This window comes from Carlito syrichta, unplaced genomic scaffold (genome assembly GCF_000164805.1).
Source record: "Carlito syrichta isolate Samal-C Ts95f unplaced genomic scaffold, Tarsius_syrichta-2.0.1 Scaffold288986, whole genome shotgun sequence".
Taxonomy (NCBI): Eukaryota; Metazoa; Chordata; class Mammalia; order Primates; family Tarsiidae; genus Carlito; species Carlito syrichta.
In genome coordinates this window covers 267,472-294,674 of record NW_007233082.1, presented here as the reverse complement: position 1 = coordinate 294,674, position 27,203 = coordinate 267,472, and the positions used below count along the sequence as shown (strand labels likewise).

The 27,203-nt window shown below is 34.8% G+C and overlaps 1 protein-coding gene across 4 annotated transcripts in view; it reads right to left on the bottom strand.

The window, feature by feature from the left end:
- The window catches only part of EYA1 (EYA transcriptional coactivator and phosphatase 1), a 333,490-nt gene that overhangs the window by 95,064 nt on the left and 211,223 nt on the right, over positions 1 to 27,203 (bottom strand). For all 4 annotated transcript variants that reach the window (XM_021710442.1, XM_008054057.2, XM_008054059.2 and 1 more), the window contains exons 8-9: positions 7,841 to 7,923; positions 7,130 to 7,316 (exon numbers count right to left, since the gene is read on the bottom strand). In XM_021710442.1, the coding sequence (XP_021566117.1) occupies positions 7,130 to 7,316; positions 7,841 to 7,923 (270 nt within the window). The remainder of the gene's footprint in view (positions 1 to 7,129; positions 7,317 to 7,840; positions 7,924 to 27,203) is intronic.

Sequence of the window (27,203 nt, the reverse complement as noted above, 5' to 3'; positions counted from 1 at the left end):
TAGTCTTTCATCCTATCACACCAAGCTCAGAGTTCTGCAACTTTGCACAAGAACATTCCCCCGTTTTTCGGCGCTTTGCTCCACTTTTTTGTGCTTTGGCAGGGATCAAAGAAGCAGAGGGAACAAATGGTTTCCCATGCATATTGAATTCCCTCTTATACTGATTTTTCCTCTGTCACTTGAAATTCAATATTGGCAAGATTCCCGTACATCACCTTAACCAGTAAATTGTCTGCATGCGGTCAGTGCATGTGAAGGTAGATTTCAACATCAAGTTTTCGGTAAGAAATTCAAATGAACAAATCCTTTGAAAAATTCACTTTTCTATGGCGTTCATACTAAAACTTATTTTTAAATAATTAGCTCTTTTTTCACATTAATATAAATGTTTTATTCACCATTTATTTTTTCTTTTTCTGATTGCTTGTATTACTTTTAAAATGCAATGTTATAAGCAAATAGTCCTTTCATAAGAATTTAGCCTCAAAATTCCTGATTAAATTAATAATTCCTCATGTTTATAGAGCTGTGTACTTTACTGTCCTCATCTGTAAATTGGGAACGAATAGTGCCTATCTTACAGTGTGTTGTAAGATTGTATGTGATAAGAAATGTAAAACTCTAAGCACAATATTTGTGTTTGATTCTATTTTACTATGTATTATCATGATAGGTCATAATTATTATGAGATATCCTAAGAAATTTTGTTTAACATGTTTTCAAGCCAACTTATCTAAATGCAGCACAGTAACTGGATTACATATGTGTTCATATTTTGATTATACATATGTGAGTCATATGATGAAGAAAAAATATTTTTAAAAGGATGGCTTAAGAGTTCTTTTTATAAAAGTCAATAGAAAAAGTTTCTTCATGACAATTCTCTCAAATGGTTAATCATTTTTATCATTTTTTTGAAAAAAATACAAAACATATACTTGGTTATATTGCTAGAAATATGCCTGAACTCTAAGAGTTCAGTACAAGGTAATATACTCTACTCCTAGTGGCTAAAGGATGACAATAAGTGAATTTGGATATTAGCACAGAAGGAAAACATTGTCAACATTTTTCCCTATATATATTTTTATTTTTGACATACAGAAACATCACTGACTTTGTAAGAAATTGGTTTTAAAAAGAAATTTAAAAGATGCGAAATCCATCATTTAAAATTTAATCGTAGATTTAGTTGTGACATTCTCTTACAATCTTAGATTGAACAGAAAAAAATGCTGATTCTAATCAAAACTTTCTTTCATAGATAGTAAAAACGTGAACTTTTCCATGAAATATCATTCTTCTCAGAAACTACACACATTCTCTAATAATAGAAAGCCATTTAATCGGCAAGATATGAATAACTGGGTAACTGTAACTAGCATCATCGTATACTATCAAATTTCTAGGATTTTTTTCTCTAACAAAGTATTTATAAATATGTCTTATTAAAGGAGAGGGTATCAATGGTAACAAAATTAAAATAAAAATATTTTGAAATAAATGAAAATGAAAAAAAGAACCTATCAAATTTTGTGAGATGAAACAGAAACAGTGCTTACAGGAAAATTTGTAGCACTGAATACATATATTAGAAGAGAAGGAAGATCTAAAAATCAATAATCTAAGCTTGCATCTTAGGAAACTACAACAACAAAAAAAGACACTAACCCAAAAAGCAATCAGTAGAAGAAAAATAATAATCATCAGAGAAATCAATAAAATTAGAAACAGGAAAATAATAGAGACAATCAATGAAACTGGCCCTTTGAAAAGATAAATAAGATTGATAAACCTCTAGCCAGGCTAAACAGATAAAAAGAGAGAATACACAAATTACTAATGTCAGAAATGGAAAAGGGCCATCACTAGTGATTTCATGGTCATTGAAAGGATAATAAAGAAGTATTATAAACAACTCTAGGCCCACAAATTAAAAATAAAATAAAATAAAATAAATAAAATGAATCAACTCATTGAAAGACTAAAACTCACACCAAGAGAAATAGAAAATCCGAATAAGCCTATTATCTATTAAATAAATTGAATCAACAGAGGATAATCTTCCAAAACAGAAAGTCGTAGACCCAGATAGGTTCACTAGTGACTTCCATCAAATATCTAAAAAACAAATGATTCCAATTCTCTACAATCTGTCCAGAAAACAGAAGCAGAGAGAACGTTTCCTAATTCAGTCAATAAGACCAACATTACCCTAATGCCAAAACTGGACAAAGACATTACAAGTTATAAAACTGCAGACTAGTATGACTCATGAACATAGATGCAAAGACCTTCAACAAAATATTAGCAAACCGAATTTGATAATGTATAAAAATAGTTATACATCATGATCAAGTGGGATTTATTCCAGATATGCAAGGCTGGTTCACCATTTAAAATCAATTAATAAAATCCATCACATCAGTAGGCTAAAGAAGACAAATCACATGATCATGTCAACAGATGCATAAAAAGCACTTGACAAAATCCAACAATCATAATAAAAACTCCAAGTAAACTAGGAATAGAAGGGAGCTTCCTCAAGTTGATAAAGAACAGCTAAAAAATACTTACGGTTAACATCATACATAATGGTGAGAAACTAGATGCTTTCTCCCTAAAAGCAGGGACAAAGCAAGGATGTCCTCTCTACCACTCCTACTCAGCATTCTACTAGAAGTCTTAGCTAATGCAACAAGAAAAGATATGCAGATTAAGAAGGAAGAAATAAAAATTTCTTTGTTCATAGAAGAAATTATTGTCAATATAGGAAATGTCAATGAACCAGTGAAAGGAAGGAAGGAAGGAAAGAAGGAAAGAAGGAAGGAAGGAAGAAAAAGAAAGAAAGAAGGCAAAGGAAAGGAAAGAAGAAAAATAAATAAATAAATAAAAGAAAGGAAAACCAAGTCCTGGAACTAATAAGTGATTATAGCAAGGTTGAAGAATAGATAAAAGTCAACTGCATTTCTAAAAATTAGCAATGATAGATTGGAATTTGGTATTAAAAATATAAAAGCACAACATCATTTCTATCAATACCAAAAAAGTAAAAATAAAGAGGAGGGGGGAGAAATACTTAAGTATAACCCTAAAAAATATGTATAAGCTAAATATGAAGAAAACTATACAACTCAGATGAAATAAAAGGAGCTCTAAATAAATGAAGAGAGAGTCCATGTACAATAAATATTGTCAAGAAATCAGTTGTTCCAACTTCATCTATAGATTCAATATAATTCCAGTCAAATCCAGAAATTTACTTTGTAGATATTAAAAAACTGATTCTAAAATTTCTATGGAGAGGCAAATTTCTGGGTCCAGAATACTCAACACAATATTGAAGGAGAAAAAGTCAGAGTACAGACATGTCTAATTTTAAGACTTCCTATAAAGCTACAGAAATCAAGACAGAGTGATATTTGCAAAAGAACAGAACAATGGAACAGGAGAGAGAGCCCAGAAATGCCTCCCAAATATATAGTCAACTGATCTTTGACAAAGGAGCAAAGGCAAAAAAATGGAGAAAACCGTTTTTCCACAAATGATACTGGAACAAGTGGACATCTACTTGTAAAACATTGACTCTAGACCCCAACTTTTCACCTTTTACAGATTAATTCAAATGAAAAATGCAAAACTATGAAACTTCTAGACTGTAACACAAGAGAAAATCTAGATGACCTTGGGTTTGGCAACAAGCTTTTAAATACACACCAAAGGCATGATTAATGAAAGAAAAATACTGATAAATTGGACTTTATTAAAATTAAAAATGTCTCTGGGAAAGATACTGTTAAGAGAATGAAAAGATAAGTCACAGACTGGGAGAAAGTATTACAAATCACATATCTAATAAAAGACTTATAAAGAAAATAGACAAAAACTCTTGAAACCCAATCATAAGAATATAACCTGATTAAAAAGTGGGCAAAATATCTGAGCACCTCACCAAATAAGATATACAGATGTCAAATAAGCATATAAAAAAGATGCTCCACATCATATGTCATTAGGGAACAAATGAAAAAAATAAGATATTACTACACATCTATCAGAATGGTCAAAATCTAAAATACTGACAATACCAAATGCCGACAATAATGTGCAACAACAAGAACTCTCATCTGTTGCTGGTGAGAACACAACATAGTACAGCCACTTTGATAGTCTAGAAGTTTCATCCATAGCTAAAAATAATATTACCATCCAATCCAGAAATCACACTCCGGATATTTATCCAAATGAGTTAAAAACTGTCTACACAAAATCCTGCACACAAATGGTGACAGCAGCCGTATTCATAGTTGCCAAAAACTGAAAGCAAACAAGATGTCCTTCAATTGAGACTGAAAGGAGACTAGCATTGCTAGTTGAAGGGTTGGCATGAATTTTTTGAATACAATAAAGTCTTGCTAAGTGATCAGAAAATACCTTACCATGTTTTTTCAAGGTAGATGGATTTCTACATATCTTCAGATGGTATGAATTCTATTTTACAAAGGTAGTCAATACATGGCTAGCAAACTCACTTAAAAAATATCTATTCTTCAAATAACTTTAAAAGGCATGATTAAAATATAACTCAAATGAGTCATTATATGTCATTACAGAGCTATTTTTATATGTCTATTATGACACAACAATTCCATGAACAATACAAGAACAGATATCATCAAGTATGAAAGAAGTGCCACATATAAATTGTAGGTTTGTCTGTACTACAAAACATGAAGTTGAAAAGCAGAAATCTGGCCATATGCAAGATCAGAAACTGACTACAGTCTACCACTTTCCAGTAACACAAAATACTGACTTTAAACCCAACAGACTAATAAAAGAAAAACAGACATGAAATTATTCCAACAAAAATAGACATTTTAAAACCATTAGTTTATATTTATCATTTCTTCTAATTTTTTAGCTTAATGAACTTTTGCACTTTACCATCAAAATTTCCTTTTCATCAAGAAGACTAAGTCTATAATTTTATATACAACTAGAGGAAAAAAAAAAAAGTCAATGCCCAAAACCTTAGGCTAAATCTGTAGTCTTATCACAATTGTAAAAACAAAACCAAAAACCCTAGACTAGATCTTTCTTGAATTTTTAAGGTAAACCATTTCTTTTTCAACATGGAGACTCAGTGAGCTTTCCACTTCTCACTATGCAAGTCAAGAAAGGCTGATCCATACACATTCACTTTGGTAAGAAGCAGTGAACATAAAAAAATCTGAAAAATATTTTCCTCAGTTCAATTCATTCCTGTTCTATAGCCATATAATAATTAAATTAAAATATGCACCTAAAACACTATGCGCTTTTTCAAATACAAGCTAAAATACGTCATTCATATGTAAGATTATATACATATTTTGAAAACTGTAATTCTGCATTGTTTCCCATGTGGCTTGGCTTTGTGCCCAGCCAGTCCACTCTTTTGCATGGCATCTTTTTTATAAATCAAATTCACTTAGAACAATGTCAAGTTTCAGAGGCAAACTCTTATGATATGACCAAATGGTCTTTTTCAAAAACGCTCTAATCACCTTAATTTTAAAAACATGATTAAGTTTTCACCAGCTTGTTTGTACAGTAGTTTCCACAACCCAAATGTCATGAATTAAATAAAATCATTCTGCTGTCTCCTCTTCTCATTCAATTACTCCCTACATCCTCAAAGAGTTTTTCTGCATCTCATTCACATGTCACTCCCCATTTCAAAATTCCTTTTAGTCCTCTGGAAGTGTGTATGACACAGATAGTCAATAGGAAAACATAGGATCTTCCTAAAGTTGGGACACGCCATTATCTTTCCTTATGATGCCTATAAGAAGTTTATGGAAGCAGAGAATTCTATAAGAATTTCTACAATAAATTAAATATATTCTATAATAAAGTTTATCTTCAGAATGATTATATAGATGTGAAATTGAATTAAGAGAGAGAGACACACTCGGCTCTCTGAACACTGTATGTACATATGTAAATTGAATGAAGAATCTAATATCAAGTTAGTTTTGGGAAAATAAAGATAAATGGAATACAATGATCAAAGATAAATGTTTGAAGTTAAAATGTGTAGCAGGAATAGTAAGCATTTGAAGTTGGAGGATAAAACAAGGTCTGCATATATTTAGAAAAAGGGAGAAAAGATGAACATGGAAAATTTAGAGCACTTTTTTGGAGGAGATCACCTGTTAATATTTACAAGATAATTTTATAATATAAATTTAAGTTGGCATTTATTACATACAACTTTTTGTTTTTCAAGATTTAGGATAACCATTTGGAATAAACACTATAATTACAACATCATAGAGGTAATTTTTTCATCAGTAAGACCATTTTAAACCTGCCTTGTAGCAACAAAGTGAGCTCTAGCTCTGGGAATAAAAGAAAGGAAGAAAACTTTTGATTCTTTGGGGATTATAGTTTGTTTTATAGTCCATGAAAGGATGACTACATTTTTAAAAAGTTGAGGCAGAAGGAAAGAAGTATGAGAGAAAATATAGGTAAAGACCAATTCAGAAAATTAAGCATACAACATTAAGAGTTCCAGAAAGAAATAATTAATGGAGAGGAAGAAGCAACAAAGACATAATGGAGGAAGATCTCCAGATGGAAAGGGTCTCATTTGAAAGGGACTAACAAGGGTTGTGCAGAAGTATGAAAAATGAAAATGGGCCATTGCCTTGTTAAACTCTGGCGTGTCCATATGGCTCTTGGAACTATGGTCAGCATATTTACTAGCTTTGGCCCCCTCCCCTACCCTGGGGAGGTGAATCTCTCTCTCTCACACTCTAATTTACTTTCTAAATAAACTATATTTTTTAATCTAAAAAAAAAAAGAAGGGAAAAAAATGCCCTCACTCAGACACTCTGTTATGAAATTCACAGTAGGCCACGAGTAGGCCCTATTCCATTTGCTTTGTTTCTGAAGTTTATGTACTGCATTCAAAAATTTCAAACAAATAAAAAATAAAGTTAATGCCACGATCATACTACTTGACATATTTAGTTCTTGCCAAGAATTGTGCAACCCCTGCATAAATATACAACTGTATAAAAATGCATTTAAATCACCAAAAATAAAGCCTGCCAGACTAATAAAAGTCACATAATTACCTGCTGTGGGATCTGTAACTGCTTGGCTGGTGATGCCAGATGGTGGTTCTTGAAGCTGGTAAGTGGCATTGGTGGACGGTGTTGTTGGGCTGGTGTTACTGCTGGTCATATAATGTGCTGGATATGGTGAGCTGTTATAATACTGTGCATACTGACCCTGGCCAAAACCAGGATAAGACGGATAGTCCTACAAAGTCAAACCATACAAGAATACTCTGTCAAAATACTGCTGCATATCTCCAACATTTCAAAATATAGTTGTAAATGTGTCTGTGTTTCTGTGTCTTTTCTGAATTGAAGACATACAAGTACACACCAGCTGAAGAGCTCAGACTTGCAAACAAATTTTATTTAAGATTTTTTAGATATTATATATGTTTATAGGAGAAATAGGAAATATATAATATTATACAGTTATACAGTATATATTATATTATATATCATAGAATAGGAGAAATATATAACTATGTATGTATATTATATATTTCATATTCACTAGGTAAAATATGATGCTTTACTAGGTAAAATTAAACCAAACTGAAAACCAAATAATTTACTGTAAAAGACTGCTTAAAGAGATTTTAAAAAATAAAAACAAACTATTAAAAGGCTTAGGAAAACTTTCTCTTCTAACATAGATCTTTCTTTATATAAAAAAAATCATGTTGCATTTAAAAATATTTCAGAAGCTAAACTGGGTATTTAAATTACCTGCTGTGAACTGTTAAATCCAGAAGAATTTGTGAGTGAATTATTTCCTGTATATAATCCTGATGACGTTGTAAAACTGCTACCTAAAACAAAATGAAAAGAAATATGGGTTACTAAGCTTTGTAGAATAATGTTAGCTACAGGAAAATAGCATTTAGAAAGGCAGACCTGGGATTTGCTTTATCTTCAACACTACAATCCACTGCCATGGATAAAATTTTGTTTTCTTAACAAGTTTCATTATATTATAATTGCATATGATTTTAGTTTCATTGTATTATAAAAAACTTAAAGTAAAGAGGTTTAAACTACTGAGGACATTAGTAACTCATAAAAACTAAGAACGAAATAATATATTTGTGCCCAAAATTAGACATTGAACTTTCCATTTCAATTTATTAAAAAGCAAGATTTTTCATACCTTTATGTAAATATACATAATATAGAATGATGGGATTAGATGAGATGATCTTTGAAGTTCTTACTAGGTCAAAAACTATGATGCTACTTCCAAGAACTTAAAATGCTTTCAGACTTGTATTCTATGGTCATTAAAAAGGTATTTCATTATTTCATTTCACAGGAGAATGAGTAGTAGCATTTGGTGAATTTGACACAACAAAGATGAAAGAGGAACATATCAATGGTTTATCTATTACATGTGCTGCCAAAGTAACAGTCTATGTACTGTGCAGGATACAACATAAGAGAACTCTTAGTTCCCTCCTTTACATTATTTACTACCTTGTTGTTAACCTGTGCAAGAACAACATATTATAGTTGATGAATATATTGGCAAATACTTTTTAAAAGATAAGATCAGGACTTGACAAATGTGTAAAAAGTGGCATTCATACACCACAAAATTGGAATTTAAATAGGCACAGCCTTTCTGATGAGCTATTTTGTTAATGACTGAGAAATTTTGTATAGCACTTATCCTAGCAATTTTATTGTCAGGCATTTATTTACTCTAAGAAAGATAAAAAAAGATTTATACAAACAGATAGCTAGCAAAGATGTTCTTGTTTCCCACAAGAAAACGTAGAAAGCAGCCCCAAGTCCTTAACAGGTGTTATTCAGAAAACGGAATACTGTGACTATTAAAGTGGTATCATAATGGTGTTTAATGTCATGAGATAAATTTGCATACTAGTTTGTGAAAGTAAAAATGAAAACACCAGAAAGTATTTTTGGTGATCTAATTTAAAAATGCTTTTTAAAGCATAAGAATTTTTTAAAAGCACAAAAATCTCAGAAATGTTATCTTTGAAGAATTTGATCTATAGTCACATAATATTTGTTAAGCCAATATACATTTCTAAATTTTCTACTTAGAACCTGTCTTGCTCCTGTAATTTAAAAAAAATCCTTTTTTAAAAATATAAAATTTTACTGTAAACGAATGGTATAGGCAATAAATGTGTTGGCAGTTCAAGGGAGAAAAATCTTCCATGTGAACTTACTGTTCACAGATGACTTCAGGTATAAAATGGAGTAGTAGTACATGCCAACTATTTACTTGCTAATGAACATTTAAGTACTGGCTTAAGAGTCAGAAAACAGAGTTTTCAGTTCATCACTTGTGAACTGTTTGGACTTTGGACAAACCACCTAACCACTCTAAGACATAATTTCCTTATCTACAAAAGCCTTACTTCACATTGTTCTTAACAGATCCAAAGAGGTAATGCTTAGGCAGGCAGACGGACACTTTACAATATCACCCAAATGTTAGACACGGTTACTGTTTATATTACAACATACACTTCTAAAATTCTCTACTATATTTATGTATCTTTTTCCTCTTTTTACTTTCCCAAATTAGATAAATCATATGATTTAATCTCTTTACATATCTAAAATTATTTTCCTATTTACTTATCAAGTATCTATGAATTTCAAAAGCCTGACCCAAGGTTTTATTTTTATCAAGAAGGGAAAATATTTCCTAAGAGAGTTTCAAATTTAGTTATCACACAGATTCATATTTGAGGTTTCTTCATTTGTACATTTCAGGAATAACAGTTGATCAGCATTCCCAGAGTACCTGTCTCAGAAAGCAGAGAGCTCTCATACTACTAACACTTCATCACTACCATTGGTCCCTCAATAGCTAAGCTTTCCATATTAATGCTGATTGGCTTGTGGCAATCACATACTAATTAAACATGTGTTAAATATCAGGGTCATAGTGATAATTACATGGGGATAAAAGAATGACTAAGACATAGTCTCAGATCTCACAGGACTTATCAGAATGATATCAGTTTTGTTTTAGCTTTTAAATATTGGACCTCATGGGCATGGGACTCACTCTTTATATATGTACATATCAGTGAACAATTAAAGCTGACATTATATATAAAGTAAATATAAACAATGAACATTTATAAATTCCTAGCAAAATAAAATATCTTTTGTATAAAAGTGTGGATATCAATTTTTTAAACTTTAGCTATTATATGCATTTGATAGGAAAAAATTACTTTGGGTTATGACCTGCTACATTTATTTAAACTGCATATTTTTAGGTTACAACTTGCTATTTTCATTTAAATGACACATTTTTGAGCAATAAATACTGACCTCAATAATCCCTATCCACCAAGAAAATGAATAAGATATAGAAAATATATTTTTTAAATGGATGTTTTCATTCCATAAGTTATCCCCTGAAACGAAGTAGAAAAGACCATGGAAGCTATATTGGCACACACAGGTCACTAGGGTATGACCAAGTAAATCACAGTTCAGTACTCCAAATGGTACCCAAGTGACTTTTCAGACTTAATGCTACTTCTAAGACTGTACATTAGCTGGAATTCAACATAAGTTATACTCATTTACTGGCTGACTGCAGGCTGAGATTCCATTCCATTTAGTATGCCGAAACAGAAGTTTAATGGCACCCCAGTGGCCTTGGAGACTTAATGCAACTTCCAAAAGGATCTAACTTACTTCAGGGAGAGGTGTACATACTAGAGAATCAGGGTCAGGCAATATTAATTTTTCACCACTAGAATCAAGTTTGCAGAGCTGCTCCACCTGCCTTCACACAGGACTTAGGCAAACAGAGCTACTAACTCAGACCAGGCCACCAGCAGGACATTTTTGCAACAGCCTCTTTTACTGGTTTCCTACCATCTTCTGGTACTGCCCAGTTCATTCTTCACAAAGTCAGAAGAATTTTTCTCTGTACATGACTATCTTGCCATTCCCATGCTTTAGTGACTCCCTGTTGCCCTCAGAATAAAATTCAAGCTTCCCACCAGGGCTTATTTATTAGGATTTAGTTTGTCTGGCCCTGGTTTATCTGTTGCACCTCTTTGGTTTCCTTCCAGCAACACTGACTGCAACCCACCCAAATATACTCTAGCCTCATACTAGTGAACAGATGTGCAGTCTTCTTAATGCTACTACTTACAGTTCCTACTTCCTCCTGTCAAATCCTGGCTAACTTCTGAACTTCACAATCCAGCATGAATTACAAAGCCCTTTCCTCAAAAAAGCCTCCTTGAATTCTCTACCTCTCCTCTATCCACCTAAGTCTAGGTTACTGAATCTCAATCTCAATCTCAAGCTCTCAGTCTCTCTCTCCCCCCACCCATGATATATGTATGTGTAGATCAATCAATTTCTGTGATGTATATGTGGATGATATATAGAATACATACACACACATCAATGGCATATTAATCAGTACTTCAAGCTAATTACTAATTAATTATCCAATAAACTAACAAATACTAATTATATTTAAACCAATTAGTCCTTCTCCTATAAAAAGGTTAACCAAAACACACACACACACACACACACACACACACACACACACACACATCTTGGAGTGTGCAGCAACATTTTTTGTTTAAATTTTTGTTTTATAGAAATAATTGGGCAGGGCTCAGTGGCTTAGCCTGTAATCCCAGCACTTTGAGAGGCCGAGGGGAGTGGATTACCTGAGCCCACGGGCTTGAGATCAGCCTGGGCAACTTGGCGAGACCTCGTCTCTACAATAAATAAAAAATTAGCTGGGCAGGGTAGTGCGTGCCTGTACTTCCAGCTACTTGGAAGCCTGAGGCAGAAGGATTGCCAGAGTATAAAATATAGTAATAAAAATAGATAACAACCATTGAGTACTTAGTATACGTCAGGAAGTATGCTCTTTTTTTAAGGGGGGGTATAGTGCATGATCCTGGTTTACCACACCCTCCACCTCCTGGGCTCAAGTGAGCTTTCTGCCCTAGCCTCCCAAATAGTTTGGACTATGGGCACATACCACCATGTCCAGCTAATTTTTGTATTTTTTTTTTTTTTTTTATAGAGACAAGGTTTCACTATGTTGTCCATGCTGGTGTCAAATCTGGGCTCAAGCCATTCTCCTGTCTTGGCCTCCCAAAGTGCTAGGATTACAGGAATGAGCCACTGTGCCCAGTCAAAAATATGCTCATCTTTTGCATACTTTTTCTACACTCCACAACCACTTAATACATAGGGAGTATTCATATTTCCTTTTTGCAGATAAGAAAACACAGAGTTAAGGCAATATACTTTCCATAGGCTAAAAGTGAAATTCAAGCTCAGGTCAGTCTGGTTTTAAGATCTTTGTAATGCTCTCTTGCCTCTTTTTACTCGATTTGATATTGTTTTATGGGAAGATCTGATATTCACTAAAGTTTACCCAGTGGTCATTCTATAGGATTAAAAAATATATATTAGAAGCAAAACAGAAGTGACAGGAATGGATACCTAAAACTTTTTGAGTTCTTACACTGGGCCAGGGCCCAAATGAAGCATTTCACCAGTTATAACTCACTGATTCCTCACAATCACCCCATGAGGTAGATAGTATCTATCATATTCCATTTCACAGATGAAGAAACTGCCTAAGGTAATAAGCACATGCAACAGAGTTAGGATTTAATCCCAGGCATCTGGCTCCAGAATTGAAGCTCTTTTTTTTTTTTTTTTTTTTTTTTTTGAGTTGGAGTCTCACTCTCTGTCGCCCAGACTGGAGTGCAGTGGCTGCTCCTGGCCACTGCAGCCTCGACCTGCTGGGCTCCGGCGATCCTTCCACCTCAGCCTTCCAAGTAGCTGGAACTACAGGCGTGAGCTACCACGCCCGGCTGATTTTTTGATTTACTGTAGAGATGAAGTCTCGCTGCCCAGGCGGGTCTCGAACCCTTGGGCTCAGGCAATCCACTCACCTCAGCCTCCCAAAGGCACGGGATTACAGGCTGAGCCACCGAGCCTGGCTAGAATTGAAGCTCTTAATCTCTGCTGTGTGTCACCTCTCAGAGTAGCAAGATTTTTTTTAAACCTTTTTTTTAACCACCATTTTCAAACTATGGATGACAAATTGCCTCAGAATCATCATTAAAAGGCACATACCTGAGCCCCTCCTCAGGAACAGGAATAACAATCTTGTTGAGACAGAAGGACTCGGCGTATAATCTGAACACCCACATGTTTACCAAATACCTACAGTGCCCAATTTTTAGTACCATTATGTATGTGTTTTAGCAATGGCTTCAAAAACATGTAACCAGTATAAGCTTTCTTTTTACACTAAGAAAGTAATCATATTCTTCAAGAATTTGGAACAGAAATTTCTCAGAGCCTAGCAAGCGGATTTCACTTAACTTTAAAATACCACAAAGCAAAGGCAAAATAGCAATGATCATGCTTCCAAGAATGCATCAGTGTCTAGGCTGCTAGACCCACTTCCTATGCAGGCCTGTCAAGAGAAGCATGTGTGTGTAGAAGTCTGTCACACATTAGGCTTGAACCTGGATGTTACAGGGGAGAGAAGAAAAGACAGAATCAGGAAAAATAGACCTCCTTCTTTTATTAGAATCCATCCACTGAGAGTTTCTCTCAGACTTACAAGAGTCTTCATTTACAACTTTAGGTCATAACATTAGGCATAATGTTCAGAATCCTTTTATCAAAATAACATAGAAGTATTTTTCTTCTTAGACATAAATGACTTTACATGAAAGTTACCTCCAGATAAATAGAGCAGAAATATCTATAATAAAAGGTTTTATACTTTATGTCACATTATATCATAAAGGTTCCCAAAAGTAGGAATAATTCCCACTTATAACCATTATTTCTCAACCAGAGAGTTTGGTAGAGATTGGTTAAAGTGAGGCTTCATTAATTTTTAGTAGTGTTAGGAATTAAGTTATATACCAAGTGGAGTAGGGAATGGGGGTGAGGGAACTTTCTTACTCATTAGTTATAAGGAAAATCTTATTTATTTAAATAGTTTACTATGAACAATCACAGCCATACTTTCTTTAACATAGAGTGGAGATACCCATTTTCACAAGACAGCACTGGAAAAATCCTTTCAGAACAGCTCTAAGAAACATTAATTTTTCTTTCTCTTTTTAAAGTTGAGAGTTGCTAAACCCTGAGTGGACTGATTGCATAACTCTAATCACAAAACACGCACACAAAAAACATTTAAAGTTAGTTCTGCCAACAGCATCTCCTAGCGCTCTTTACAGGTACAACTCTACAGGTTGTTGTGGACCAAAAGGAAGGGGTGTCAAGAGTCTATCCCCAGAGGAAAATTAAATAATCCCACACAATCAAGAGGACCCAAATAAACATCATCCTAAATTATCTACTTAGGTGCCACAAGCTCTGGTAGGGAGTTGTTCAGGGAATGACAAGCAGACACCTGATTAGACTGGGAAGGAAAGCACATTTACAGAAAAAGGCAAGAAGTATACCTCTGGTAAAGAGTGAAGATGAACTATCCAAAAAAGAAGATCAGAGAGTGGAAAGTTTATATAGGGGAGTGGGGAAGAAGGGGGTGACTGATGGTACGTCATGAAAGTTTCTTGATCATTTGTTTGAAGAAAAAAAAAACAGCTCAGGAAAAGAAATGACATTCTTTACTGGAAAAATCCAAGAATCCGAATGTTCAACAAATCAATATTGATATACTGGAACACACGAATATAATTCTGACTATAATTGTAACCCTTCTATTAAGAATACTGCTATAACTCTGACTCTCCTATTTGGGATAGTGAGGGGGTGGAGAGTTAGGAAGTCATTATAAATGCAAGGATACATATGTTTATCTGGGCCTGGAGACAAGGTTTTGGGATGAAAAGCTGGGGATGTGAATGCTGTGGAAACGATTTTGTGCTAACCAAGTTATTGCTTAAGGCTCCCATGCACAGCCCATTATAGTTACTCAGGATGTGGTTATTGCTGTCCCAGAAACTCATCTTACTTGGTCTTGTTCCTTTTGCTTAATGCTTCCCTCCACCAGTCCCCATTTTTCTTGATGTCCCCCTTCAAGGCCTAGCCCAAGTCTAATCTTTCCAATAAGCTATTCCTCTTTGTACTGATTTTAGCCTTCTGGGAACCCATGTTCACTAACAATTCATACCATATAATTTACCTTGTCATTAGATCAATACTAAACAAGTCTTTCTTAGCCTTGTTTTCATCCTAATTGCAAGTTCCTTGCATTCATTTATTTATCCTGCCTGCCTCATATAGGTTCAGATAAAACACATCCTACTCAGGCCTTTGTAGTGCTTCATCTAGGCTCAAGTGGGAGCCAGAACTGTTGCTTGAGACTTTCAATCCATGTGGTGACAAAAGGGTTCAGTGAGAACACCATTATCATTAAAAAATCGGGTGCTTGGACAGGAGGGGACCTTTCCATAGCTTTTTGTTGTTATTGATGGTGACTGGTGGGGAAGGAGGGGGAGGGCTGTTTGGAAGGGTGACTTTAAGGCCCACAAAACATTTTAGGGGGGAAAAGTCTCTCAACTTTATTTATGCAGCCAAAATGGGAGAGAGAAAGTGTGAGAGGGGCGGAGGGGGAGGGGGGAGGAAAAGAAAAAAATCAAATAATAATTGAGCTTATTTCTCAGTTTTCATCTGGAGGACTTTGATTTTAACAGATTTTATCTGGAAACTTCTGGTTTCTTTTAAACTACAGTCGATGGTGTGTAAAGGGTTATCTTAAAAATCAGATTATAATCACCTTAGAATTAAATTATATGAAGAAAATTAAATTCAGGACCTATAAGCACCTTCTGAAAGAAGTTAAAATATTTCTGAATCTCTAAGAAAAAAAGGCCAGCAGAGCTTTAAATCAAATAAAATGTTAAGTTGATTATGAATCATGGATTTTGGAGAAGCTCATAAAATATCACTGATTTGAGCTATGACTACCACTAGACCCCAGAGATGGTACAAAGATCTTACATCCATGTATCCTATGGGCACTCTTTTAACAAAAATTTTAAAGATGTGGGGTACCATTCAGGATTGGGTACATAATTGGTCGTTGTACAGGTGAAGTTTGGGCTTCCCATTAATCCTCATTCACCTGGTCTGGGATCAGGGATGCCTACTGATGTTATGTGCCCTCTCCCGTTCCCAAGGCACTCTTGTAGATTGTTAACCTTGTTAGTCTGGCTACCAACATCCAATGAGCTTATGAGACAGATACAGGCCTCCTAAGAGGCTATTCACTCTCTTAGCTCAGATATTTGGGTATCACAAGTATATTTAAACCACAGATTTATTTTAAACAAAATTTTTAACAAAATTTAAATATTTTAACAAAAACAAGAGTCTTATTTATATAAGAAAAACTTCATATTTAGAATGCAATAACATATGAATATATTTATAATTCAGTATTTCCACATCTGTTGTCAGGTTTTTTTCTAGCATTATCATGTGAGTTAGCTGAGGCAGGGTCCCTATCTTTATCCATGAAACAGAGAGGAGGGGTATGGCTTCTTGGTTAAAGAGTGACCATTATCTCCTCTTGCAGGTTACTGTTTTCTAATCTGCCATGCCAAATACCCCTTTTAGATTTTATGAATCAATAATATTGAAATTATGTAAAAAGGGGTATTAATTTTTGGTTACACAAAAATTATAGACACACCATAAGTAGAGGTAATAACATCTAAATAATTTAATAAATAAATTTGGAACCAAACTCTCTGACTTCTAAAAGACTTCTTTATTGTAACTCTCCTTTTTAGGCTAGTAAATTTAAAAGTAAATTATATAAAGGGTCCCAGGGATAGTGCTTCACAAAGATTTTGCTTTCTTCTTGTCACTGTAAGGGGTTTCTACAGAGAAAGGGTGGCAGTCTTGTCACCCATAACCAACAAGAAACACTCTTGCTTGAAGATCCTGTACTTGCCACATAGTTCTATAGGTGCTAAGCAATAGTAGCTTTAAAATAAATCAATCTCCCAAATAAATAAATATAAACCTCCACCACTTTTACATAGTAAAGAAGCACTATGTATGTTGCTTTAAACATGACTTAAAATATTAAATCAAAGTTTTGTGTGTGATTTAACCTAGATAACACTGCCCAGCTATAACTTCAAAAAAACTTAAAAAAAAAAAAAAGAGTAACATGTAGGTCAAAGGTCTACTTCACAGAGAACAAGGACTCACATTAAAAACCAGAATCCTAGCCAACATAAGAATCCAGGAACCTGCTGGGGCCTGTCTGTACTTGCCATGTTTTAGAGCATTTTCTAGCACTTACTCGACAAGCAGGATGCTGTTTCTCCCTCGTGTATTTTCACAGAAGTCCATTTGCTTTCCTTCCCTGGCCTCTTTGCCATGGGCTATGTCCATCATCAAGCAGGATCTATGTGGCAGAAGTTAGTGCAGCCCCCTGGGGAAAAGCCTCCAAAGGCCAGATGGGCTATTTAAAACCAGGGTTTTTCCCCTTCTTTAGAAGAGAGATTTTAAATGACCAAGTTTTCCTTTTTATCCCATTAACAATTCTAATATCAAAGATAACTTTTAACATAAGTTATACAGCCTTTATATTTACCTTTCTTGATAGATTTCTATATATTTTAGCTAAAAACAACTCATGAGGACAATAAACTTATTCCTGGTCACTAATTATTGCTAAACTGGATTCCAAGAGATTTCCATCCAATTTTCAACACTTGAAATAACACAAGATGCCAAAAGAACTGAAACAAAATGCTACTTTAAAAAAACCAAAAAAATTTAATTAAAAAAAAATTCTGGAACATAAAAAAAGCCAAGAACTGAAAAAAAAAAAAAAAATGCAGAATGCAAAGGAAACTCTGAACATCAGTACAAATTGCAGTAGCCATCCTCTAATTCCAACTTCCAACTCTATCATGTTATTTTTATGCCGAAAAGCGAAAATCTCAAATGCATTCTCATAGAAGATTATTTTTTTAAAAGTGTAAAACATATTTTTCTAAAACCATATCTCTGGGAGCCAGTCCTTTTGAAGAAAACCATTTTTATAGTTAACGAGAAACTTTAAAATATAATAGCACATTTTGTCAAGCAATTTTGAGGTTCCAAATGACGAATAATCTGAAATAGCTCAGGTATAAATCTGAAGAGCTACAGACAGGCAGATGAAAGGAAACAAGGGTGATGTTATGAGATCATTCCCACTTTATAATGAACCTCAGATACTTGAGGCAGGATGGCAGCGAAGTTGTGCCCCTTCCACGGACCCTTTAACAAACGTCTGCCCTGATTTATTGTCTCTCCTTACTGGTTTGAACTCCAATCTCTTTAGCAGAACAAATAACATTATAGACAAAGAGTGAGTGAGAATTTGTGTTATTTTCTTCTCTAAGTGAGAGCTATAAAGCCTAAAGGAAAATAAACAAAGCAGTTTCCAGGGCCCTCTGGGTTTAGTACCTGTACATCTGTGTAACCCTCCGATCTATCACAGCAGATCCTGACACCTTCTCTGGTGTAGAATGACAGGAATGTCCCACACTACCATTGCGATTCTGGGGCAATAAAACACTCAGAAAGGCATTCTATATCACTATCATGATGATTCTGTGATCTATCCACTGGCATTAACACAAAAGCAAATTGCTTTGACTATATGGTGATAATAAATTAGCTGAAGTTTTTATTATGCTGAATTCCAAATTCACTTCCCAAATAAAGAAAACTGGAGTTCTTTATGAATCTTAATTTCTAACTTTGTGACACAGATCTCTCTACTTCTAACAAGCATTGCATATTTTAGACATAATACTAGATACTGGAGATAAAAATATGATTTAAGATGGTCACTATTTTTAACAGTCTAGAATCAATAGAACTAAGCTATCATGGAGAGCTGGGTTTTCCTCAAAACAGAGGCTTAACCGTTAAGTGACACAATTTAATTTTAATTATTTTGTGTGTGCGTGTGAAAATCTTTTGCAAGTAAACTATAGGCCTTTTTTTTTTTTAACCTCAAACAGATTGCTAATTTCATTTTCTTCATATCATTTGGCATTACCACTAGGAACACAGTTTATCGTTTTCTGTGTTAGATGGAATCATCTGTCTATATCCTATGTGGAGTTAAATGTATGGTGATGCCAGCAACAGCTCCAGACCTTGCATTTAAAAAAAAAAAGTTAATTAAAGCTTGATTTCAGGCTAGCTGTTTCTTATACATGAAATGAGAATAAAAGTTGTTTATGAAACACTGGGCAGATATTTTGTCAGGAAATCAGAGGCTGAAGCAACTTCTCATAAGTTTTCTTACCTTTCATGAATGTCTGCACGTGTATGTGTGTACGCACACACAGCTATCCACCCACTTACACAAACTCACACACAACATCCTGCTTCACTCTTTTGACCAGTGTTCTTTGATTGGTAAGCAGCATGAAAAACACGTTTTTGCACAACTGAACCGGGGTCTCCAGGCACCCTCTGTCCATCCACACCCACACATTCAGCTAAGTCATTTGCATCAGGTTTGTTAATGGTGTGTGAAGAAATCTTCCTCAGACCATTCCAAAACTTCTTGCAGAAACACCGACGAAACACTGGGGAATAGGAACATGTCAAAAACGAATAAGCAAGAATTTTACTTCCTCAGAGTAAATTCTACAGTTGTCCATGAATAAGAACATTTTGTCTTTCTTGGTGGAACTCAAGTTTCTAATCTTTCACTGAATGTACACAAATAATTAAAGCAGAAACAGAATTTTCCAGTGATCTTGCAGCAAAGGTGAAAGCAATCAGACTTCTCAATCACTGAGAGTTTATTTTATGGAATTTTAGAATTAGTGCATGCAAAATGAAAATCTGAGCCCTGCTTGGTTAAGATGGCATGTGTCAGATTCACAGAAGCCTGCCTGGCAGGACCAAAACCCTGGATGTTGGAGATGGAAGTATTCAAAAGGATCACTAGGACCAAATGAGGGCATCGCGTAAGTAAGGCTGGCCAGTTCACAAGGCTTGATGGTGACGAATTGGTCATAAACTGCCAAAACTGCTCTTTAAGGGTCACAAAAGTGTTAAAACACAGACAATGCTCAGAAATGAACATCCCCCAAATTTTTTTCCAGCGCTTCATGAGCTGCTGTTTGACTAGTTACATAACTAACTGTGTAATGCCTTGTCTTGGTCAAGTCCACCCGTCAGAAAATACCATAGCCAACTACATTTTAAAAAAATTTTGGTCATTTTCTCCAAGAGCCACTCCTGTAGGTACTGTAATTTATGGTAGGACTGGACGTTCTAAGCCATTTTCCATTTTGATTCTGAGTGGTCATTCTTGAGTAACCACTGATATTACACAAACTACATTAATTGCTAATTGTATGCATTCCTTGGTAATTTCAGGTTCTTATCCTTAAAAATCATTGTTTGGGGTTATCGTAAAGATTAAATAAGATGTCACATGGGAAATAACTGGATAAGTCTTTGGCATATAAAAAGTGCTCAGTGTCAGCTGTTATTTTATTTCATTGTATGGGGACTAAAATTTTCCATCTTTACATAGCATAGCTAGTCACTTGCATGTCTTCTCTAATCTTCTGAACTAAACAATTTGATGTTTGAATGGCTGCCATCTCCTCTTTCTCTACTCATGCCTGCACTCACAGTAGAAATGTGACCACAGGGATGCTTCAGGCACAAGATTTGGTTGATATCTTCTTCTCTCCCACTACTGAGCTGAGTTTACTTCTTTGTCAACAGCTTTTCCAGTTTTCTCTAATTCCACTTTCCAATATCTAATCACTATTATTGCCACGCAGCTGCTTCTCCTTTCTGATTTTCTTCTTCATGCTCTTGTCTGCTTCCTCTTGTTTCTCTAGTTTTTTTTTTTTTTTTGAGTTGGAGTCTCACTCTGTCGCCCAGACTGGAGTGCAGTGGCCGCTCCTGGCCACCACAGCCTCGACCTGCTGGGCTCCGGCGATCCTTCCTCCTCAGCCTTCTGAGTAGCCGGAATTACAGGCATGCGCTACCACGCCTGGCTGATTTTTATTTATTGTAGAGATGAGGTCTCGCTGCCCAGGCGGGTCTCGAATCCGCGGGCTCAGGCAATCCACTCACCTCAACCTCCCAAGGCGCGGGATTACAGGCTGAGCCTCCGAGCCTGGCTTGTTTTTTTTTTTAAAAAATCATATACAAAAAGCCTGATCTTTGTTGATAGAAATTTTTCTCCAATGCCAGCATATTAATTATATCTGGCTCCTTTCTGTTATGTTTATTTGGTTACTGGGTTCTTAGAGTTGTCTTTGATGGTAATATATATACATATATATAATATGTATTTTAATTATACATATTAAAACTTTAATTAAATATACACACATACATGCACACACTCCTCTCCACTTTGGAAAATGGGAGAAAGGGAGCATTTAAGTAATGCTACCTAATCTGCAACTATTCCAGAAAGCTGAACAATAATAATAATAAAAATAATAGTAACCACACCCCATCACAACAATTAGAGCAGTAAAAAAGAAAACAACCATCTGTGTTCTTACTGTACCATATGTTGGTCAGAATTATTTATACAATCTCAATTTAATCCTACAACACTATTGTGGGAGTAGATTTCACCCCCATATTCCAGAAAAAGAAACAGAGATGTAAAGAAGTTATACACTAACAATCCACAGACAGCAATGGCACAACCATCGACTCCAAAACCTGTATTGTTAACCAGGTGTGAGAGTTCACTTTACCTTTAGTCCAGTTCTCCAACATCTGGTAGAACCAAAGAAGTAAACATCATCAATTTTATTTCAATTAATCCATATAACACTTAGAGAAAACATGTGCATCATACTTTAGTTTGAGTCATCTGGGCTACTATAAATATTTCTTCTATTAGTGTAAAATTTTATTATTAAATGCTAGCAGCTATATCTGTGAACAACTAATAATCAGACATTATATTTTATTTAAATTTTTTTTATTTTAAATATGTGTGGTACAAGTCACATATACTAGGTGACTAGTATACGAGATATAGTATACTAGGTATACTAATTTTCATTATGCAGGTACCCTTGTTGATGAGGTGTGCCTCCCCCTCTCCTGGCAGTTCCCCACTACTGCCAATCCCTTTCTTATAGTATTACAATAGTTGCTCAAGGTCCGCTTATGAATGAGAACATGTGATACTCAGTTCTTTGTTTCTGTGATAGATCACTTGGTATTATAGCCTCTAAGTTCATCCAAGTTGCTGCGAAGTTCATAATTTTGTCCTTCTTTATGGCTATGTAATATTCCATTGTGTGTATGTACCACATTTTTTAATCCAGTCTTCTTTCGATGGGCAGCATGGATGGCTCTATGTTTTTGCTATTGTAAATAATGCTGCAATAAACATGTGTGTGCAGGTATCTTTTTCATAGAGTGATTTGAGTTCCTCTGGGTATATTCCCAGTAGGGAGATTGCGGGGTCATATGGAAGGTCGATTTCACCACCTGGCACCCGGCCCGGACCTCATATTTTAAAGACTGAAAAGATCTTCCTGAAAATAAAGTTAGGCAAAAATATCCCCACCTCACTTAAGTAAATAGATTCTCATCCAGGAGTCTCAGAATTTTTAATAGCTATAAGATAAAATTTATGTAAGCAAAATATCACTGTTATTTATTAACGATTAATACAATTTGAGAAATTTTGAAAATAATTTTAGATGTAGAAATTAATACATTTTAAAAGTATGTTGAAAAGACACTCAAAGATCAATAGGTCCCACAACTAGGTACACAAAATCGTCGAATAATGGTGAAGCAGTTTTCACACTGCACTTAATATTTAAGAAATACATATTAATCAGAATTTAATTAAGCACCCAACTATGGCCATATGCATTCTAGAGCAAATTCTAGCCATTATCTGTCATTGTCTTGGCAACTTAAGTTTCAAGTTAATAGCATATTATCATCTGGCTTGAAATATGGAAGCTTTATTACAGGTTGAGTATCTCTTATCTGAATTGCTTGGGAGTAGAAGTGTTTCAAATTCAGGATATTTCAAATTTTGAAATATTTGCATTATATACTGGTTGAGCATACTTAATCTGAAAATCCCAAAAGGTCCAAAGAGTAGTTCCTATGAGTATCATATCGGCACTCAAAAAGTTCTGCATTTTGGAGCATTTCAAATTTTGGATTCTTGGATTAGGAATACTCAACCTGTATAGCCAATAATCTAAAATTGAGTGGAATACCATTACATAAAGATAAACCATACAACATTAAAATATAAAATAATACCTCAGTAATGGAAAATTAGTTCTAAAATCCCACTGGAAAGGCCATTCAACTAGGAGATGTACAAAACACAGTTTTAATACCAAATCCAGTCATCCTGGATGAAAAACCAAAACAAAACCAAAAAAACTATGGGAAGAAAAGCTGGGAATATACCCGGAGGAACTCAAATTGCTCTGTGAAAAAGATACCTGTACACAACATGTCTATTGTAGCATTATTTACAATAGCAAAAACATGGAACTATCCATACTGTTCATCGAAAGTGGACTGGATTAAAAAAAAATGTGGTACATATACACCATAAAATATTACACAACCATAAAGAAAAACAAAAGTATGAACTTCGCAACAACTTGAATGGATTTAGAGTCTATAATACTCAGTGATCTATCACAGAAACAAAGAACAGAGTACCACATGTTCTCATTCATAAGCGGACCTTGAGCAACTATCGTAATAATATAAGAAAGAGATTGGCAGTAGTGGGAAACTGCCAGGGGAGGGGGAGACACACCTCATCAACAAGGGTACCTGCATAATGAAAATTAGTATACCTAGCCCTGACTTGTACCACACATATTTAAAATAAAAAAAATTTAAATAAAATATAATGTCTGATTATTAGTTGTTCACAGATATAGCTGCTAGCATTTAATAATAAAATTTTACACTAATAGAAGAAATATTATAGTAGCCCAGATGACTCTTAAGCAGATCCTTACTCATAGGCAGACCCTGAACATTTATCATAACACTATGAGAAAGGGATTGGCAGTAGTGGGACACTGCTGGGGAGGGGGGTGGGCACATAGCATCAATAAGGGTTCCCAAACTTTACTTGCACAATGACCACTTATATACCTAACCCTGAATTGTACCCCCACATCTTCAAAACAAAAATAATAATTAAAATTTTAAAAATCAACGCTTTACTTAGTGCTATACATGTCCTTATTTCTTTTCCAAAATAAAGTCTTTTCCTCCACATTAACTTCCTTTTCTCCCTCATTTTCACTCTTCTCGGTTCCAGCACTATGCTGGCTAGCCTTTTGACAAACTGTTTCTGCTACATAACTTTTGATCTCGGACAAGAGCAAGAAAAAGGTAAATTTCAAGTGCAACATTCCTCAAACTATTTGATGTCCAAGACTAGTTTTTCCCTCCAATCCTTCACAGATTGATAACTGAACAAAATACAATAGTAACCATGAACGAAATAAATGAGTGAAAAAGAAAAGACACAGAGAGTACAAGTCTCATTTTAAAAACATATTATTGAATAAACATAAAATTTACTATAGAATGACTATGAACATTTTTAAATGCTAACCCTCAATTTCTGGACTTAGCTCATGGTGGACTAGTAACTGCTAATGGGCTCAGGTACCACATATTATGTAGTTCTGCCCTAGGGAGGGTCCTTCACCTGTCTCTTTCTCATCTAAAGAGACCTGGATGCTTGATAGACAATGTGATCCACAATGGTACCCACTATGGCTCTTCATTTATTTCTCTCAGAGCTTCCAGAGAAATCTGCAATTGTATAATTGATTTGGTTGCCTGTCTACTGTCTCTCTCCTTGACAAGAATGAAAGATCTGTGAGTAAACAGACCTTGTCTGCCTTATGATGCATTTTATTGGTAGAGCCTAGGACTGTTAAATTCTTTAATAAAGTTTTTCTATCCTTTTAGGTCTTTTTATCCCTTTACTCAATTGATATTCAGCATGTGTAGAAACAGTTCTTTTCCACGGCAGTTTAAAAGTTTTGGAATTAGTCACGTAAATTATTTACATCCTTCTAATAATAAATGCTATCTGTTTTAAGATAGTTTTTTAATTTGTAAAGCGTATAAATATATCAAAACTTTATAATTCAGGCCATTTTGAACCAAAGACAAAGTCAAAGATGAAAAGATTAATGAATCTTGTCTCATAAAATTCTAGTTTGTTGTACAGGAATAAAGACCCTTAAACATGAAAAACTGGAAATATATTTGTGGAATACTATAAAAAGTTAAAATCTTTAATGTAAGAATTAATGAGACAAAGATAAACAGCAACATGGAAAAGAAGAAAAACTGCTCTATGTCTGGGTTTTTAAAAAATGTGTATGAAAACAATAAAAGTATGTACTTACCAAAATAACAATTTTTCAAAGTAAGACATTACCCAATGTGTGTGCTCTAACACACAGCCTTTCCTTATGTAAATATACAAGAAATCTTTAAAAGTATAAAACAGTTGACTTAGAAATCCTATACTTAAATCTATCCAAAGGAAATAATTTAAAATGTGGATAAAATACGCATAGCATTGCTAGAGATGTCCAATACTAGGAAATTTGTTAAATAAGATATACCTATAAATACCATGTGACCATTAAAATGATACTGTAGCACAGAACTTGATGTGAAAAGATTCTTAAAATATACACATTACTAAAAATAGCAGGTGGTAATATTGTGTTATATAATATGGTCCCATAGTGTACATCTAGAAAGATATATATCAAAATGATAATAATAAATATATGGGATATATTATAGTAATTATTTTTGATTGTTTGTATTTTCAAATTTGTTTTCAATAAACAAATGTTAGTAATGCAATGAAGAATAAGAAAAAATATTAAAAGAACCCCTCCAATCACAAAGTGGTAATCAGAGATTTCATTTATCTATGACCTGGCACTACTTTACTAAAAGTCAGTTTGATAAATATAATTTGTCAAACTGACTTTTAGTTAAAAACAAGATGTTAGAAGAATGTTCAAATTGTGTGGGAACTATTCATAAGCGCTTTACAGATATATTTGAATGACAACTATATGCCAATGCAAGTAAAGTCTGTGTATTCTTTTGTGTGTGTGTGTAGACACAAGTTTTTTTTTTACTTTAAAGATGTGGGGTACAATTCAGGATTAGGTATACAAGTGGACATCGTACGGGTAAAGTTTGGGTCTCCCTTTGGTCCCCACTTTGCCTGGTTTGAGATCAGGTACCCTTATTGACATTGTGTCACCTCCCCCACAGTATCCCGTTACTGCCAATTCTTTTTTTTTTTTGAGTCAGAGTTTTACTCTGTAGTCCAGGCTGGAGTACAGTGGCATGTTGCTCACGGCCACCGCAGCCTTGACCTGCTGGGCTCAGGGGATCCTTCTGCCTCAGTCTTCCAAGTAGCTGGAACCACAGTCACACGCCAAGTCTGTGTATTCTTTTTTTTTTTTTTGAGTTGGAGTCTCACTGTGTCACCCAGACTGGAGTGCAGTGGCCGCTCCCGGCCACCGCAGCCTCAACCTGCTGGGCTCTGGTGATCCTTCCGCCTCAGCCTTCCAAGTAGCTGGAACTACAGGCGCACGCTACCACGCCCGGCTAATTTCTTTTTTGATTTACTGTAGAGATGAGGTCTTGCCAAGTTTCCCAGGCGGGTCTTGAACCCGCAGTCTCAGGCAATCCACCAACCTCAGCCTCCCAAAGGCGCGGGATTACAGACTGAGCCACTGAGCCCGGCAAGTCTGTGTATTCTTAAAAACATCTTTGACAATATAAATTTCCAGCTGTTGTTCCATTTGACTTGCACTTATATTATGTTTGGCCTATAGTTTCAAAAGCAGAACCCAGGGACTGGTTCTTAGAAGCATAATCTTGACGAGTCACTTGACAACTCACCATCAACCATTGGGGAGTCGAGAACATATTCAGTAAATGGTTCTGGGAAAACTGGCTGACCACATGCAGGAGATTGAAACAGGACCCCTACCTATTCCCATACACAAAAATTAACTCTAAATGGATCAGA